Below are 19,669 nucleotides of genomic sequence, written 5' to 3' on the forward strand. Positions count from 1 at the left end.
CTAAACACTAAACCTTAACCCTAAACCCTAAATCCTAAATCCTAACCATAAATCCTAAACCCTAAACATAAACCCTAAACCCTAAACCCTAAACCCTAAACCCTAAACCCTAAGCCCTAAATCCTAAATCCTAAACTCTAAATGTTAAACCTAAACCCTAAACCCTTGAACCTAACCCTAACCCTTGACTCCAAATCGAAACTCTAAATGATGCAATACGGATTTCATCAAGACCATTTACTTGAAGCCAAGCTCAAGACCTTCAAAGGATGCAAGGTTTATTTATGAAGATGGGGGTGCTCTAGATGGTGTTGATGACAAGCAAGGACTTTCATGCTTTGAAGATTGCAGAAAAAGGCACTTTTGGTGAGTAGGGCCCATTTGGCGCATCCCCCAAAAGCTTAGGCGATGGTCCCAGCTCACCTAATGATCCAGAACGTGATCATGTTTGAAGATCAAGTAGAGAAGCTCGCCAACAAGGTCGGTGCATCGCCCAACCCCTTGGCGACCCGACCCAGCTTGCCCATTGTCATTTCGGGTCACTTTTGGGCCCTTTTATCTAAAACATATAAATAGCTAGCTAGGGTTCATTATAGACTTAGACTATTTTGATATTGAGAGCTGAAAATCATGTTGAGTGTTGAGAGATTGGTAAAGGTTTTGTTGAACCTTGTTTAGAAACGTCGGTTGCTCGGGATATTGATTCCTCTGAGGTAGTCGTAAGAGTTAGGTGCTATTGTAAGATTAATCGATTGAGGTCTTTGGGTTTAATATACCCATAGTTTGCCTTTGATTTCCTCTTTGTGTGTCTAATTATTTATCTTTTATTTTCCGTCTTTTCGATTTCTGCATATTATCATTGTTTCTCTCGTGAGAATCGTATCATTAAACCCTAACCCTAAATCCTAAACCCTAAACACTAAACCATAAAACATAACCATACACTTAATCCCTAAACCCTATATCCACACTCTAAACACTAAATCCTAAATCCTAAACCCTAAACACTAAACCCTAATTTACCCTAAGCTTAACTTATCATAAACCTTAAACCCTAGACCTAAACCTTACACCCTAGAACTAACCCTAAACCCTAAATCTAAACCCTCAAATCCTAAACCCTAAATCGTAAACCCTAAACCTAAATGTTAAACCGTAAATCCAAACCCTAAACCCTAAACCTTAAATTGTAAACTCCAACCCTTAACCTAAACCCTAAACCCTAAATTCAAACTCTAAACCCTAAACCATAAACCCTAAACCCTAAATCATAAATTCAAAACCCTAAGGAAAAACAGCAAACAGAGGAAAGAACAGTTAATAATCAGAACAGGGGAGCAATGGAAAAAGATATGGGAAATAAAGCAAATACTAGTAATCAAGGAAATACTCCAAAGAGCAAAAACAAACCTAGCAAGAAAAAGAGAGAAGTAACAAAAGAGAGACAAAACAAACAGCAAGAGAATGAGCAACAAGGGGAACAAAATAATGATGAAGTATGCAAAAAGTTTATTATGGTAGATGATCAACAGGGAATGGATATTACTCCCCTCCAGACTCAGTATATGACTCCTCCTCCTAATGTTCCCCCTGATAAATGGCATAATACATGTCAAACCAACACTGTTCCAGTTATTGATGAATATGTTGTAGATAATTCTGAGGATGAAGTTGATATGGACAACCAGTCTTTACAAGATCCTGATGATGATGATGAGACTTGTGAGGTGTTGATCAAAGCATTTAGTCCTCACAAAAATCAAAGCATAGAGGTTGAAATCCAACAAGTGACTAACAACCAACGTCTATCTTCAAGGGGTTTTCATCATGACAAATTCTATTTCAAGAATCAAGATATCAACAGTGTCACTGCAGGCAGACCAAATACCAGGCTCTTTACTTCCAAATCCTCCAAATGATCAACGTCTATCTCCAAAGGGTTTTCATCATGACAGATTCTATTTCAAGAATCAAGATATCAACACTGTCACTGATCAGTACACTCATTTGGAATGTAAGAGGGATTAACACCCAGGGGGTTATGGAAAGACTTAAAATGCTTAAGAATATGCATCATATTTCTATTATGGCAATCTTGGAACCATTCTCAGATATCATACATGTTCAGACTTTGAAGCATCAACTGGCCATGGACAATGCTATGAGTAATTGCAATGGCAAGATCTGGTTGTTTTGGAATCTGGATGTTGACTGCACTGTGATTGAGGAAGATGAGCAGCATATCACCTGTGAAATTGCTCATAATGAGTTACATACCAAATTCACCAATACCTTTGTCCATGCCAAATGTAAGGACCATCTTAGAAAACCCCTCTGGGATAGAATGTTGTACCATGCTACTGCTAAATCCAACTCCCCTTGGTGTACTGTGGGGGACTTTAATGTTATTACCTCCACTGATGAGAAGCTGGGAGGGGTGCGTCACAATATGAGAAAAAGTCTGGAATTCATTGCAGTGATTGAAGCTTGTGGCCTGATGGACCTTGGCTTTAGTGGACAGAAATTCACATGGTCCAACAACAGGGGTATACACAATAGGGTGTAGAAGAGACTTGACAGGGCTATGGTAAATGATTCTTGGCTGGAATATATGCCTCAAACCACCATCATTCATCTTCCCTCAGTAGGATCAGACCACTATCCTCTATTGATGGAAATGAATGCTAGAAGGGATGACCACATTAAATATTTCAAGTTTCTCAACTACTGCGCTGACCAACCTAACTTCCTAGACATTGTTCAAGCTTGCTGGGATAAGGAACTGGAGGGCAACAGCATGTGGAGGTTTCATCAGAAAATCAAAAGACTGGCCTGTACTCTCAGTGCTTGGTCTAAGGGAGAATTTGGTGACATTTTTATTAAAGTCAAGGAGTATGAAAATAGAGTTAAACTTGCTGAAGAACTCTTTATACAAACTAATACAGAGGAGAATAGAACTGCCCTACATGAGCTCAACACTAATTACATCAGATTCTTGAAGTTAGAAGAGTCCATTTTGAAGCAAAATACTCAACTCCAATGGTTTAAAGAGGGTGATAGCAACACAAAGTATTTTCACTCCTTAATAAGAGGGAGAAGGAGGAGATTATTCATACACAGAATTCTGAGAGAGGATGGTGAGTGGATACAAGGAGATGAAATTATTGCAAAGGAAGCATGTGATCACTTTCAGCATATTTTCACAGGAGAGGATAAATTCATCAATGAGGAGCCCCTTGACTATATTCCCAAAATGCTTAATCAAGAACACAATGCCATGCTAACTGTCATGCCTACTAATGAGGAATTAAAATAGGTGGTTTTTTCTATGAACCCAAATTTTGCAGCAGGCCCAGATGGTATGAATGGATGTTTCTTCCAGAAGTGCTGGCAGATTATTAAGCATGACCTATATGATGTCATATTGGCCTTCTTCAGTGGGTAAATGATTCCCAAATATTTTTCCCACTCTTGTATTGTGTTGCTGCCCAAAGTAAACAATCCAAATAAGCTTTCTGAATTCAGTCCCATCAGTCTTATTAACTTCACCAGCAAAATCATCTCTAAACTCCTCAGCATGAGACCGGGTCCTATCCTATCCAACCTGATTTCTCTTAATCAATCAGGCTTTGTCAAAGGTCGAAGCATATCAGAGAATATCATGCTAGCTCAAGAGATTATTCATCAGATTAAGAAGTCTAATCTAGGGAGCAATATGGTCATTAAATTGGACATGGCAAAGGCCTATGACAGGGTTTCTTGGTCTTATACATGTTTGGTCCTAAGGAAAATGGGCTTTGATGAGGTGTTCATTGATATGGTGTGGAGGATCATGGCAAATAATTGGTACTCACTTATTGTTAATGGGAAAAGATATGGTTTCTTTCAATCTACTAGAGGCCTGAAGCAGGGTGACCCATTATCACCTGCCCTATTTATTTTAGGGGCTGAGGTTCTTTCTAGATCATTGAACAGACTTCATAGCAATCCTGACTATCATGGTTTCTTTATGGAAAGGAGAGGCCCTCCAGTTAATCACCTTAGCTTTGCAGATGACATTATCATTTTTACCTCTGGAAGGAAAAAAGTCTCTTGAACTAATTATGCATATTCTGAATATCTATGAGGAGACTTCTGGACAGTTAGTGAGCAAAGATAAAAGCCATTTTTTGGTCCTTTCTAATGCCTTCAATAGCACTAAGGATAGGATTAAGAGGCTTACACGTTTAAAGCAAAAGGAGGGCCCTATTACTTACCTTGGATGTCCACTGTACACTGGCAGGCCAAGAATCATTTACTTTTCTGATCTTATCAACAAAGTAATCAACAGAATTACAAGTTGGAAGGTCAAAATTCTGAGCTATGGAGGCAGAAATACCCTAGTCAAGCATATGCTTCAATCCCTTCCCATTCACTTAATTTCTTCTATATCCCCCCCTTCTACTGTTATCAAACAAATACAAAGCCTTATGGCTGATTTTTTCTGGGGATGGAAAAATGGAAGGAAAAAATATCATTGGTCATCATGGAAGAATTTGAGTTTTCCTTATGAGGAAGGTGATATTGGTATGAGAAATTTGCAAGAAGTATGCATGGCATTTCAATATAAGCAATGGTGGATTTTTAGATCAAAACACACTCTTTGGGGGGAATTTTTGAGAGCTAAATATTGTCAAAGATCCAATCCTATCAGCAAGAAATGGGACACTAGTGAGTCCCTAATCCGGAAACACTTAATGATTAACAAACTGAAGATTAAGGAGCACATACACTGGAAAATCAATTCTGGAACTTGCTTCTTTTGGTGAGACAATTGGCTAGGAGTTGGCCCCTTAGCCAATTTCTCTAATAACAGCAACAGGTTCAACAACAGTAAAGTGGCTGACTTCCTGATTGAGAACCAATGGAATATGGAGATGGTGATTCAACAAGCCCCTCACAATATGGTAGCTAACATCGTAGATACTCACTTTCAATACCAGCAAGGAATCCCTGATCAAGCAGTGTGGAAACTTAATTCTGATGGAAAATTCACCTGCTCCTCTGCGTAAACCTTAAAACCTAAACCCTAATCCCCAAACCCTAAACCATAAACCCTAAACTCTAAACCCTAAACCCTAAAACTTTAATCCTAACCATAAACCCTAAATCTTAAACCTTAAAGCCTAAACCCTAAACCTAAACCCAAAACCCTAAACCCTAAACCCTAAACCTAAACCATAAACCGAAAACCCTAAACAATAAACCCGAAACCGTAAACCATAAACCATAAACCATAAACCCAAAACTCTAAACCATAAACCCTAAGCCCTATACTCTAAACCCTAAACTGTAAACCCTAAAACCTAAACCGTAAACAAAACCCTAAACCCTCAAACTTCCAGATCAATGGGTCTTGCTCAACAGTGACGGCAGTGCCGTGAGCAACCCAGGCAGAATAGGAGCAGGGGGTATACTAAGGGATCATACAGGGGAAATGGTACTAGCATTTGCCACTCCCTTAGGGGAGGGAACTAACAACCATGCCGAATTAGAAGCAGCTATTTTTGGGATGACATGATCTTTAGAATTAGGATACAAGAATATCCTTTTGGAAGTAGACTCACAACTTCTGGTGGATTGGATCGAGATCAAAACAAAACCCTCCACGGAGCATTAGCAAAAAGGTACAACGACTCCAAGCACTCACCAGGCAGGCACATGAATTCAGGTGTAAATATAGATACAAAGAAGCCAACTTTGTGGCCGATTCCCTTGCAAAACATAGTCACAAGTTCCCTAGCCCACAACTATACTTCAACATTCAAGAATTGCCAAAGAAAGCAAAAGCTTACCATCAATTAGACATGCTGGAAATGGAAAGCTTCAGGAGAAAGAAGATTAAGAGGATCAAAGAACCCCCATGAGGTTGGATACTATCTTTTCAACCTAGCTATAGTTTAAACAATTATAGCTTTTTTGAATGGGTATAGGTTTTCTTTCTAATTTGTAAAGGTAGAATCTCCCTAGTTTATGATTCCTAGATTCTTTGTATCGAGAGGAGTCCTCTCTTTTAGGTGCTTAGTTTCTTAATTTCTCCTTTTTTTGTAAGGGGATGAGTTGACTAACCTTGTATTCAGGTCAACAACTGAACCACCATAGGATCGGAGGTTAGGCTTATGTCCCCCTCCTTGTAATTTTTGCTTTATAAGTTAAGGCCTGGGGGTATTGCTTAATCCCCTGACCCCTCCAAGGGTCATTTTAAAAAAAACCCTAAACACTTAACCACCGACCCAAAACCCAAAACCCTAAATCCTAAATCCAAAACATTTAAGCAAAAACTCGAAACCCTATACCCTAAACCTTAAACTCTAGACTATAAACCCTAAGCCCCAAACCAAAGACCCTAAACCCTAAACCCTAAGCCTTAAACCCTAAAATCAAAACCCTAAATCCTAATCCTACCCTAAACCCTAAATCCTAAATCCAAAACCCAAAACCTGAAACCCTAATCCTAAACCCTAAACCCTAAACCCTAACCCATAAACCATAAACCCTAAACCCTAAACTATAAACCCAAAGCCCTAAACCAAACCTAAACCCTAAACCCCAAACCCTTAACCATAAACCCTAAACTCTAAACCCTAAACCCTAAACCCTAATTCCTAACATAAACCCTAAATCTTAAACCTTAAAGCCTAAAACCTAAACCCTATATCCTAAACCATAAACCTTAAACCCTAAACCTAAAACATAAACCCTACACCCTAAATAATAAACCAGAAACTAGAAACCAGAAACCCTTAACCCTAAACTCTAAACCCTAAGCCCTAAACCCTAAACCCTAAACCGTAAACCTTAAACCCTAAAACCTAAACCCTAAACCAAACCCTAAAACCTAAACCCTCAACCCTAAATCCTTAACCACAGACCCAAAACACTAAACCCTAAACCTTCAACCCAAAACCCGAAACCCTAGACCCTAAACTTTAAACTCTAGACTTTACACCATAAGCCCTAAATCGAAGACCCTAAACCCTAAACCCTAACCCTGAAGCCTAAACCCTAAATCCAAACATTAAACCCTACACCCTAAACCCTAAATCCTAAACTCTAAACCTTAAGCCCTAATTCCTAAAATCAAAACCCTAAATCCCAACCCTAAACACTAAACCTGATACCCGAAACCCTAACCTTAAACCATAAACCATAAACCATAAACCCTAAACCATAACCCTAAACCCTAAACCCTAACCCCTAAACCTAAAACCCTAAACCATAAAACATAAACCTTAAACCCTTAACCATAAACCCTAAACTCTAAACCCTAAACCCTAAACCCTAAATCCTAACAGTAAACCCTAAATCTTAAACCTTAAAGCCTAAACCTTAAATCTAAACCCTAAACCCTAAATCCTAAACCCTACACATAAACAATAAACCCAAAACCCATAACAATAATCTTGAAACCCTAAACCATAAACTATAAACCATAAACCCTAAACTCTAAACTCTTAACCCTAAACCCTATATCCTAAATCCTAAACCATAAACCTTAAGCCCTAAAACCTAAACCCTAAACCAAACCCTAAACCTTAAACCCAAAACCCTAAAACCTAAACCCTCAACCCTAAACCCTTAACGACAGACCCAAAACCATAAACACTAAAACCTTCAACCCAAAATCCGAAACCCTATACCCTAAACCTTAAACTCTAGACTGTACACCCTATGACCTAAACCAAAGACCCTAAATCCTAAAAGCTTTGAGTTCATTAGTGTTACTGAGGCTTGTGGTCTTGTGGATCTAGGGTATAGTGGTCAACACTTTACTTGGTGTAATCAAAGATCCAAGGAACATAGGGTGTGGAAGAGACTTGATAGAGCTATGGTGAATGATCAATGGTTGGAAAATATGCCCCAAAGTACCAACAACCATTTACCATCAGTTGGTTCTGATCATTGTCCCTTGCTTATGGAAGTGATGGTAAGAACTGAAAAATTGGCAAATACTTCAAATTTCTCCACTGTTAGACATATCATGCTGACTTTCAATTCATTGTTAAAGAGTGCTAGGATAGGGATGTTGAGGATAATCCTATGTACATTCTTCATCAGAAAATGAAAAGGCTATGTTCTTCTCTTAGTTCTTGGTCGAAAAAAGAGTTTGGGGATATTTTCAATACTGTTAAAGAGTATGAAGAAAAGGTCCAACAAGCTGAGGAAGAAGTCATCATCAACAATACCGAGGATAATAGAGCTAAACTCTATTATGTCAATGCACATTACATCAAATATTTGAAGTTAGAAGCTTCCATTTTAAAGCAGAAAACACAGCTTCAGGTGTTCAAGGAAGGTGACACTAACTCCAAATATTTCCATGTTATCATGAAGGGAAGAAGATGAAAACTTTTTATTCACAAAATCTGTATTGGTGATGATAACTGGGTACAGGGAAATGAAGCTATTGCTGTTGCTACATGTGACTACTTCCAATACTGAAACGACTCGGAAAATGATAGGTTAAGCAAGAGCCTATGACTTTGTGTTGACTTTATAATGAGGTTCTATGAGGGGTTTTTATGTAATTTCATTTTAATTGTGTTACATCCGACAATTTAAAATGAATATGAAGTAGCTTGAAATTGGAAGTAGTCACTTTTGGAAAAAGTTCAGAACCTGGAAATTTGGTTAAGTGTGGGAAATCAGTGAGTTTTTGGCCAACTTTGAGCAGTCATAACTCCTAGCTCAGGATGATCCAGGAGTAGTTCCAGTTATGTTTGGAAATCCCTTGGAACTATCTTTCCAACGCCACCGAGTTTGCTCGATTCCGAGTTCGTATAAGCGAGTTATGCCCTTTGAAAGTTGGGCAGTGAGCAAGGAGTCCGTCCGGAAATTTAAGGGCATTTTGGTCTTTTCACAAATATTTTCTTTTGAGGTTATATTATTGTGTTAGGATGATTGTGGATCATTTTTGTTCCATTTTAAAAGAGTAAGAGTTAGGGTCCTTGAGTGAAGAAGAGAAGAAGAGGGGAAGAAGAAGAAGAAGAAGTTGGAGCTAGGATTGAAGATTTTGAGTTCCTTCTTCTTCAATTCTCGTGGGTTTTCAACTTAGAGGTATGGGGATTCTTTATCCTTGATTATTCTTCCTTTCAAGGAGCTCAATTCAAATGATTCAAAGTTCTTCCAAAAACACAAAAATCCTAATTTCGATTCTAAGCATGGGTTCTTGCATTAAATGATTTTTTTTGATGATTTACATTATTAATGGTGTCTGTTGATGGTTTTAAGAAAGAAATTTCCATGAACCCATGTCTTGGCAAGTTTCCTAAAGTTGGCTTATGAAGTGGGTTTATTATTTATGATTGAATGATGATGGAAGTATGCTTGGATTGAGTTGAATAGTTGACTTCTATTATTATCTATGCTTATCTATTGTGAATTGTTGGAGAGTTGAGGAATGGTGATTGTGGCTTGGGAAAAAGGGTAAGTGGACCTAACTTCATTGTTAAGGTAGAATTGATATAGAATTGTGATAGATTGATGTGTGATCCACTTATGGTGGAGGTGTTTACTTATTAAATGTATTGTGTTTATGGCCTTGGAGGCATTATATGAGGAATTGAAGTGTTGACATGATATCATATATGTGAATGGGATGTGAAGGACTTGAATGAGAATCAAATGAAGTAAACGCAATCATGTTGTGAATATAAAGGTGTTCATGTGATCTCAAGGTGATCTTGTTTAAAGTGTTATTGTATTGTGATTGAAAGTGTGTCCTCTATTATTGTTCATATGTGATGATGATGGAATGTGAAGGAACTTTATAATGTGATGTGTGTCTTGACTTGGTAGACTTAGGTGCCTCTTCTTGATACATTAAAAGCTTTGTTGAATATGAATCGATAGGATATGGCATTCCTTTCGGATGTAAGTGACGAAACCTGTTTTTGAGCTGGATAGTGTTTGGTATTTTAGGCATATCTCTTGCTATAGAAATTAGTTTGTAGTGAATAAATATGATTTGGAAAGCTAACTCGTATACCTACAACTTTTATGTTTATGTAAAATTCTAATTCAACTTTTATGGATACGAAATATGGGACGCAACATAGGGCAAGTTCTGCCCAGATTCCGAGAATTGAAATCCTGCATGACCAGCGGCTAGTGTCTTGACTATATCTTTTTGTACAAAATATATTTTGCGGTGATCCTTGTTTTTTTGCAACCCTAAGAGATGTATCTACATCTTTCATGAAGGTTATAAAGTCTAGTTCTGCCATTTTCCTTTTCAAATCTAAGATGCAACATGAGGTACTAGGCTGGTCAAATTCCCTGTTTTGGGAGCATAGTTGTATTTGTACATGCTAGGCTTACTTATGATGATGATCCTATTTTACGTCATCATTACTGAGCTAATAGAAGTTAAATAAGTTATGTAATTGTATTTCTAAGGTTGATATACTCGTGAACAAGTTGAGGTATGTGGGTTCGATTGTGGAAACCTTCCTTTCCACAAGTCCAACCATTTATCCTCTATTTCTACTTCAAGTTTATGGGTCCTTATGATTATTTATGAACTCTTGAATTATGGAATTACTACTACACATCCTATTATGGTCTATTTTGCATATTATCATGAAATGGAATTATTATGTGATGTTTATGGTTTTCATGCTTCCATGATCACATTATGAAGGTTGATATATATGTATGTTGTTGGTGGGCTGATTTATATGGATTTTGGAATTGGTTGCCTAGTACGGGGGGTAGTAGGCCCGTATAACCATATCGAGGGGTTGGTACCTTGGTTGCCTAGTACAGGGGGTAGTAGGCCCGTATAACCATATCGAGGGGTTGGTACCTTGGTTGCCTAGTACGGGGGGTAGTAGGCCCGTATAACCATATCGAGGGGTTGGTACCTTGGTTGCCTAGTACGGGGGGTAGTAGGCCCGTATAACCATATCGAGGGGTTTGTACCTTGGTCCCTAGCTCGGGGGGTGGTAGGCCCGGGTAACCACATTGAGGGGTTTGTACCTCTTTCGCCTCTCCAAGGGGGTGGTAGGCCTTGGAAATACTATATTGATGGTCACTCACCACACATGTACTACGCCCCACTAAATATGATTTATTTTATGTAAGCATCATTATACATATCATCTCATTAATATGCTATCTATCGGGTATGATTATGCACGTTGCCTATAAAGTCCTTATCTAAGGTAATCTTGGGGAACACTTAAGTGTGCTTGAAGAGGATCGTGTGGGCGGTCACTTCTTGTCTCACTCAAGTGTGTCTTAAGGTTATATTAGGTAGAGGTCCTATGGAAATAAAATGACATGTGTCCTTCTAAAGTTAAGCATGGGTTGTATATGGATTTATGTTAAGTATATGTATGGTTGGCTATGGTCTTATATGTTAATGTTGACTTGTATTATGTCTCTTATACTTGTAACAGAAAGGTTTTATCAAAGGATATGAAAGCATACATTTCTTGTAAATGTCCGTTGTGCATATTTTCTTGCATGGTCTCCATACTTAGTACTTAATTGTGCTAACCCCTTTCTTTTGCTTTTTGACTAAAGTGTAGGGATTTGGAGATGGTGATATGTCATGGCTACTTGTTAGGATTTTAAGAGTTGAAGATGAAGACTTGGTGAGTCCTCATAGATTCGAGGGCAATAACCAACATGTTCCTTTTTTTATGTCTCTCTAGTATTTGCTTAAGTTTTGAGTGGGCTTAGTCCCAATGTTGTATTCAGGTATTAGATGGTTTTGAGACATAATGTATAAAGTCTAGAAAGTCTTCCGCTTGCTATTTATTGAAAGTATCTTCGTGTGTGAAGAAAGTTTTTAATTCCTTATGGTTTTGGTGTCTATGCGATGAATGAATGCTAAGAGGCTTGTATTAAACCTCTTCGAGGTCGAGTACACCGGTTACGACTAGGGGGTGCTCCCGGGTCGTGACAAATACATTTTTACTGGTACAGACAGTAGAGTGAATGAAGGAGTTTTACAACACATTCCTAGAATGATCAATGAGGAACAAAATAACAGGCTATAGGCTATACCGACTATGGATGAGCTAAAGCAAGTGATTTTCTCTATGAACCCCAATTCAGCCCCGGGTCCTGATGGTTATAGAGGCAAGTTTTATCAATGTTGTTGGGATATCATCAAATTTGATCTTTTGGAGGCTGTTAAATCATTCTTTTGTGGTTGTGAGATGCCCAAATTCATCTCTCATGCCTGTTTGGTTTTGCTTCCTAAGGTTGAACATCCTAATAAGTTCAATAAATTTCGACCTTTTAGCTTAAGTAATTTTTCACCAACAAAATTATTTCTAAACTTTTGTGCAACATATTGTCTTCTATTCTTCCACATCTTATCTCGGACAATCATCGGGGTTTGTTAAAGGTAGGAGCATTTCTGAGAACATTATGTTGGCACAAGAAATCACTCATGGCATCAAGAAACCTAATGAAGGGGACAATGTGGTGATCAAACTCGACTAAGGCTTACGATAGAGTCTCTTGGGCTTTCACTTGCTTGGTTATGAGGAAAATGGGATTTAGTGAGTTGGTCATTGACATGATTTGGCGAATTATGAGCAATAATTGGTACTCTGTTATAGTGAATGAAACTAGACATGGTTTCTTTCACTCGACTAGGGGTCTCAAGCAAGGCGATCCTCTTTCCCCGGCCCTATTTATTTTAGGCGCGGAGGTACTATCTAGGATGTTAAATAGTCTACATCAAATTCAAGAATACAAAGGTTTCCAAATGGAAACAAGGGGACCACAGATTAATCATTTGAGTTTTGCGGATGATGTGATCATTTTTGCATCAAGTGACAGACTATCTTTACATCTTATTATGAAGACCATGTCTACCTATGAAACTACATCCGGCCAGCTCATCAACAAAGACAAAAGTCATTTCATGGATCCTGAAAATAGTCCAGTACATATTATTCTATTGATCAAAGAGATTACTGGTTTTATTCAGAAAGGGAGCCCTATCACTTACCTTGGATGCCCATTTTACATAGGGAGGCAAAGAATTATCTACTATTCTGATCGGTTGCAAAGGTGATGAAGAAAATCAGTGGATGACAATCCAAAATTCTTAGCTTTGGAGGAAGAGCTACTTTGATAAAACATGTACTTCAATCAATCCCGATTCACACTGTGGATGCAATTTCACCTCCGAAAACTACCATCCAATATATGAAGAGAGTGATTGCAGATTTTCTCTAGGGATGGGATAAAGAGAAGAAAAAAATATCATTGGGCATCTTGGGAAACTCTTAGCTATCCCTATGAGGATGGGGGCATTGGAGTAAGAAAACTTGAAGATATCTGCACTTCTTTACAGTTCAAACAATGGTGGATCTTTAGAACCAAAAGTTCATTATGGGGCCAATTCCTTAAATCCAAATATTGCCAAAGAACTCATCCAGTAGGAAAAAAACTTCATACAGGGCAATCATTTGTTTGAGGATATATGATGAGAAACAAGTTCATTGTTGAAGCTCAAATCAGGTGGAGAAATACACTCCGAAACTTGTTCATTTTGGTGGGACAATTGGTTGGGAGATGGTCCTGTTGCTCAACATGACAGTAACATTACCAGCCTCAACACTATCACAGTGTCACAATTTATTATTGATGGCACTTGGAATGATTATATGGTAAGAAGGCATGCACCCCCTCTTCTGGTTCCTAAAATCCTCAACACTAGAATTTTCCACCAAGAGAATGATACTGATGAAGCTATGTGGACCTCAACTACCAGTGGTCTGTTTTCCTGCTCTTCTGTGTGGGAGCTCATCAGAAAAAAGAAGGAAAAGAGTAGAATTGACACTCATACCTGGAATAAAAATATTCCTTTTAAAGTATCCTTTCTACTTTGGAGAGCTTTAAGATCCAAACTCCCTACCAATGAGAAGATTATTATGTTTGGAAGGGACCCAAGCAGATGTTCATATTGCAGACTTCAAGGATGGGATGACATCAACCATATATTTGTTAGCGGTCATTTTGCTGCTCATATATGGAGTTTCTTTTCAGCTTCGTAGGCACTGTCCACAGGAACATTCCTCTAAAAAATCAATTCATAAAGTGGTTGGGGCTGGAAACCAAATATGAAGTACATAAGATTCTCTTGCAGGCTCTTCCTATTTTTATCTATTGGAACCTTTGGAAAAATAGGTGTGCTGTTAAATATGGGGGCAAACAGTCTAGTGTTCCTAGAGTTAAATTCCTAATTCTCAAAGACATCACCAACATGTTTCAGTCTGCTTTCCCTTATCTCCATTGGCCTAACAGTTGTGAAAGGTTGCTGAAAATTGTGGAGAGTTGCTGGCTGGAAGTTCAGGTCAAGGAAGTGAAATGGATCAGGCCACTTGGTATTATATTCAAGTTAAACAAAGATGGAAGTGCATTAGGAAATCCCGATCAGATAAGAGGTGGAGGAATTCATAGAGACTCTAAGGGTGATATGGTGTATGCATTCATCATTCCCTTAGGAAGCGGCACCAACAACCAAGCTGAAACACTTGCAGCTGCTCATGGGATTCAATGGTGTATGGCTTTCTCAAAGAATCAAACCTTCTTGGAGCCTGCAACAACAACACATTTCTCCTTTTATCAACACCATCAGTCAGCTGGAATTTTTTCAGTGTAGACGTGTGTATAGGGAAGCTAATCAGATTTTCTCTCTAAAAGAAGTCACAAAACTGACATAGCTCATCACTACTACACTTATCAACAACTACCAGTAGAGGCCAAAGGTAGTTATTTGCTGGAAAAGAAGGGCATGTCCAACTTTAGAAGAAAGAGATCGAAAAGAATTAAACAACCTCCATGATGTTGCACTCCTTAGTCAACTACCCTGTTCTTTATAGCTTTTCTATTAGATTTAGCTATTTGGATAGGCTTAGGTTTTATTCTCTTCTACTTTGTAAGGGGAGAGTCTCCCTTATTTATACTTCCTAGTTACTTTGTATCGAGAGGAGTCCTCTCTTCCAGAGATGCGTAGAGATTAGGTTTCCTATATAGTACGGGGACGAGTTGACTACCCTTAGGAGGAATGTTGACTCTTGAACCACCATAGGACTAGAGGTAAGGTTTTATGTCGCCCTCCTTGTATTTTTCTTTTGTTTTTATTTATGATAAGGCCTGGGGGTGTTCCTAAGCCCCTGACCCCCACAAGGGTCGTTAATAAAAATAAAAATAAAAACCTAAACCCTAAACCCTGACCCTAAATCCCAAACCCTAAACCTAAACCCTAAAACCTTAAACCCTAAACCATAAACCCTAAACCCAAAACCCTAAACCCTAAACCCTAAAACTAAACACTTAATACTAAACCCTAAACCCTAAACCCCAAATTCAAACAATAAACCCTAAACCCAAAACCTAACCTTAAACCAAAACCCAAACCGTAAATCCAAATTCTAAACCCTAAACCCTAAACCCTAACACTAAATCCTAAACCCAAAACCTAAACCTTAAACCCTAAACCATAAATCATAAACCCTAAATCCTAAACATTCAACTCGAAACCCTAAACCCTAAACCCTAAAATTTAAACGCTAAACCATAAACTCTAAACTCTAAACCCAAAACCCAAGACCCTAAAACCTAAACCCTAAAACCTAAGCCTAAATTTAAAACCCTGTAACCTAAACCCTAGACCCTAAACCCTTAACTTCTTTTACTAAACCCAAAACCATATACCCTAAACCCTATACCCTAAACCCTAAACCCTAAACCCTAAAACCTAACCCTAAACAAAACCCTAAATCCTAAACCCTAAACCCTAACCCTAACCCTAAACCCTAAACCCTAAACCCTAAACCCTAATCCCTAAACCTTCAACCTGAAACCCTAAACTGTGAACCCAAAACCCTAAACCCTAAACCCTAAAGTTTAAACCCTAAACCCTAAACCATAAACTCTAAACTCTAAACCATAAACCATAAACCATAAACCCTAAACCTTAAACCCTAAACCCCAAGCCCTAAAGCCTAAACCTTAAATTTAGAACCCTAAACCCTAAACCTTAAACACTAAACCTAAACCTTAAACACTAAACCCTAAACCCTATACAGTGGATCCTAAACACTAAACCCTAAACCCTAAACCCTAAACTCTAAATCCTAAACCCTAAACCCTAAACCCTAAACCCTAAACCCTAACCCTAAATTCTAAACCCTAAACCTAAACCCTAAAACCTTAAACCCTAATCATAAACCCTCACTTGTGGGATAGACTTATTTATTTTTCTAATATGAATATTCATTGGTGTACTATTGGTGATTTTAATGTCATTACTACACCAGATGAGAAAGAAGGTGTCATCCCCTACAATATGAATAGAAGTTTTGAATTCATTGCAACTATTGAAGCTTGTGGATTAATGGACCTTGAGTACACGGGTCAGAGGTATATGTGGTGCAATCAAAGGAATGAAGAGGCTAGAGTGTGGAAAAGGCTTGTCAATGACAACTGGTTACAAGGAATCCCTCAAACTACTATTACCCATCTCCCTTCAGTGGGGTCTGATCATTGTCCCTTATTGATGGAGATTGAAGATAAAGTGAAGCAACCTATCAAATATTTCAAGTTCTTGCACTGCTGGACTGAACATGAGGAGTTGAATAATGTGGTTAAAGCTTGCCGGGACAGGGAAGTGGAAGGTAATCCTATGTGGAGATTACAACAGAAAATGAAGAGGTTGACTGCTACCCCTAGTAATTGGTCTAGAAGAACATTTGGATACATTTTCAGCATTGTTCGAGATCATGAGGAGAGAGTTAGAGTGGCTGAGGAAGCATTGATTGTTAACAATTCTGCTGAAAATAGACCAAACTTACACAGGATTAATGTCAGGTACATCAAATACTTGAAGTTGGAAGATTCTATCCTCAAACAGAAGACTCAATTGCAGTGGTTTAAAGATGGTGACACCAACTCCAAGTACTTTCATGCCATTATGAGAGGTCGAAGAAGGAAACTTTTCATCCACAGAGTCTGTATAGGAAATGAAGAATGGGTAGAGGGTGATGAGAACATAGCCAATGCAGCCTGTGATCACTTTAAGAACATATTTACTGGAACTGAGCAACCCATCAATGAGGATATATTACAACATATCCCAAGAATGGTCACTCTTGAGCAAAATATGTCCAAGCAATGCCTACTAATGAAGAATTGCAGCAGGTGGTCTTTTCTATGAATCCTAATTCAGCTCCTGGTCCAGATGGGTTTGGTGGGAAGTTTTTTCAGATTTGCTGGGACATCATCAAAGAAGATATTCTGAGTGTTGTTCATGCCTTCTTCTGTGGTTACTTCATGCCCAAGTTCATTTCACATGCAAGTTTGGTTCTACCCCCAAAAGTAGATCATCCTAATAATTTTTCAGAATTCCGACCCATAAGTTTGAGCAACTTTACCAACAAAATCATTTTTCCAAAATTTTATGCCTCAGACTTGCTCCTATGCTGCCTAACCTTATCTCCAACAACCAGTCTGGCTTTATTAGAAGTAGGTGTATTTCAGAGAGTGTCATGCTGGCACAGGAGATTATTCGTGGTATTAAAATACCTAAGGAAGGGGATAATGTGGTAATTAAGTTGGACATGGCAAAGGCATATGACAGAGTGTCATGGGCCTTTACTAGTCTGGTATTAAGACACATGGGATTTGGAGAATTCTTCATTGACATGGTGTGGAGGATCATGAGTAATAATTGGTACTCTATCATAGTCAATGGGACAAGGCATGGTTTTTTCCATTCTACTAGAGGTCTCAAGCAAAGGGACCCTCTTTCCCCATCCCTATTTATTTTAGGGGCTGAGGTGTTGTCTAGAATGCTTAATAACCTATATGACAATCAATATTTCCATGGATTCCAAATGGACTTCAGAGGGCCTCAAATCAATCACTGAAGCTTCGCTGATGATGTTATCATTTTTACTTTAGGAAGAGAAGAGTCTCTGAAATTCATTATGGAAACTCTATCAACCTATGAAGATACTTCAGACCAACTCATCAACAAAGGAAAAAGTCACTTCATGGTTCCTAAAGATACTCTTCCTCACCTTATTGATATGTTCCAGGAAATCATTGGCTTCACTCAAAGAGAAAGCCCTATAAATTACCTTGTCTGCCCCCTTTACATAGGAAGACAGAGGATTATTTATTATTCAGATTTGGTGGCAAAGGTTGTCAAAAAGATCAGTGACTGGCACTCTCGAATCCTATGTTTTGGTGGGAAAGCTACATTGATTAAACATGTACTTCAATCAATTCCTATTCATACTATGGCTACCATTTCCCCTCCTAGAACTACCTTGCAATATATCAAAAGAGTGACAGCAGACTTCTTTTGGGGAATGGACAGAGACAAGAAAAAATATCATTGGGCATCTTGGGAATCTCTTAGTTTCCCCTATGAGGAAGGTGGCATTGGTGTGAGGCATCTTAACGACGTTTGTACTTCTCTCCAAATTAAGCAGTGGTGGAACTTCATGACCAAACACTCTCTATGGGGGTCAATTTCTAAAAGCCAAGTATTGCCAGAGGTTTAACCCAGTAGCTAAGAAAGGGGATAGAGGAGATTCTTTTAGTGTGGAAATACATGTTGAGGAACAGGAAGATGGTGGAAACTGAAATAGGCTGGAGAATAAATTCTGGAAATGCTTTTTTCTGGTGGGATAACTGGATGGGGGAAAGACCTCTAGCTCACCTCGGTCATGGCATAACTAGCTTAAATAATACTCAAGTTTCTTATTTCTTAAGACATGGACAGTGGAATGAAACTTTGGTGAGAATGCATGTCCCACCTTTGCTAGTTCCCAAAGTGCTTAGCACTGCTATTCACTACCAAGCAGGAGTCACTGATGAAGCCTACTGGAAGCAAACTGAAAATGGGACCTTCACCTGTTCATCTGCCTGGAACCTGGTGAGGGGCAAGAAGAACAAGAGTAGACTATTCTCTACTATTTGGCATAAACAAGTCCTATTCAAAGCCTCTTTTCTATTGTGGAGGGCTCTCAAATTCAAACTTCCCACCAATGACAAGTTGAGCTCTTTGGGAGTGCAGCCATCAACATGTTTATGCTGCATTAGACCAGGATTGGATGATATTGAACACATTTTTGTTACAGGCAATTTTGCAGCTCATATCTGGAGGTATTTCTAGAGGCTGATGGGAATTATTCACAACCCCAGGCCACTAAATAATTTCCTGATGAGCTGGTGGGAAATGGCTGCAAAAAATGAGGTCCACAAACTCATTACTTAGACCCTTCCCATATCAATTTGCTGGAATCTCTGGAAGAACAGATGCTCGGTGAAATATGGCCAGAAAAAATCAAATGTGGCAAGAGTAAAGTACATGATCTTTAAAGATACTTTCCAGCTTCTCATGGTCACTTACCTCTATTGTTCTTGGCCTAATAATTGGGAGGATATGATCAATGAAGTTGAGAAATGCTCCCAGGATATCAGGATCATTGCATAACCTCGGGAAGATAGGAGGAGGGGGTACATTGAGGGACTTCAGTGGAAACATGATATATACATTCACAATTCCCCTTGGTTTTGGTACCAATAACCAAGCTAAAACACAAGCAGACACTCACGAATTGGACTGGTGCATTCAACATGGTTACAT

The 19,669-nt window shown here is 38.6% G+C and overlaps 2 protein-coding genes across 2 annotated transcripts; both read left to right on the forward strand.

The window, feature by feature from the left end:
* The first annotated feature begins 2,584 nt into the window (after positions 1-2,584).
* LOC125808125 (uncharacterized) lies at positions 2,585-3,316 on the forward strand. Its single transcript, XM_049487873.1, has one exon. The coding sequence runs from the start codon at positions 2,585-2,587 to the stop codon at positions 3,314-3,316; it is 732 nt and encodes a 243-aa protein (XP_049343830.1).
* A 12,963-nt stretch (positions 3,317-16,279) lies between these two features.
* On the forward strand, positions 16,280-18,581 carry LOC125808126 (uncharacterized). The gene is made up of 3 exons (XM_049487874.1): positions 16,280-17,211; positions 17,480-17,675; positions 18,111-18,581. Exons 1-3 carry the CDS (start codon positions 16,280-16,282, stop codon positions 18,579-18,581), a joined length of 1,599 nt encoding a protein of 532 aa, XP_049343831.1.
* Positions 18,582-19,669: the final 1,088 nt, after the last annotated feature.

The sequence above is a fragment of the Solanum verrucosum genome, unplaced genomic scaffold (genome assembly GCF_900185275.1).
Source record: "Solanum verrucosum unplaced genomic scaffold, falcon-dt-bn FXZP01000412.1, whole genome shotgun sequence".
NCBI lineage: Eukaryota > Viridiplantae > Streptophyta > Magnoliopsida > Solanales > Solanaceae > Solanum > Solanum verrucosum.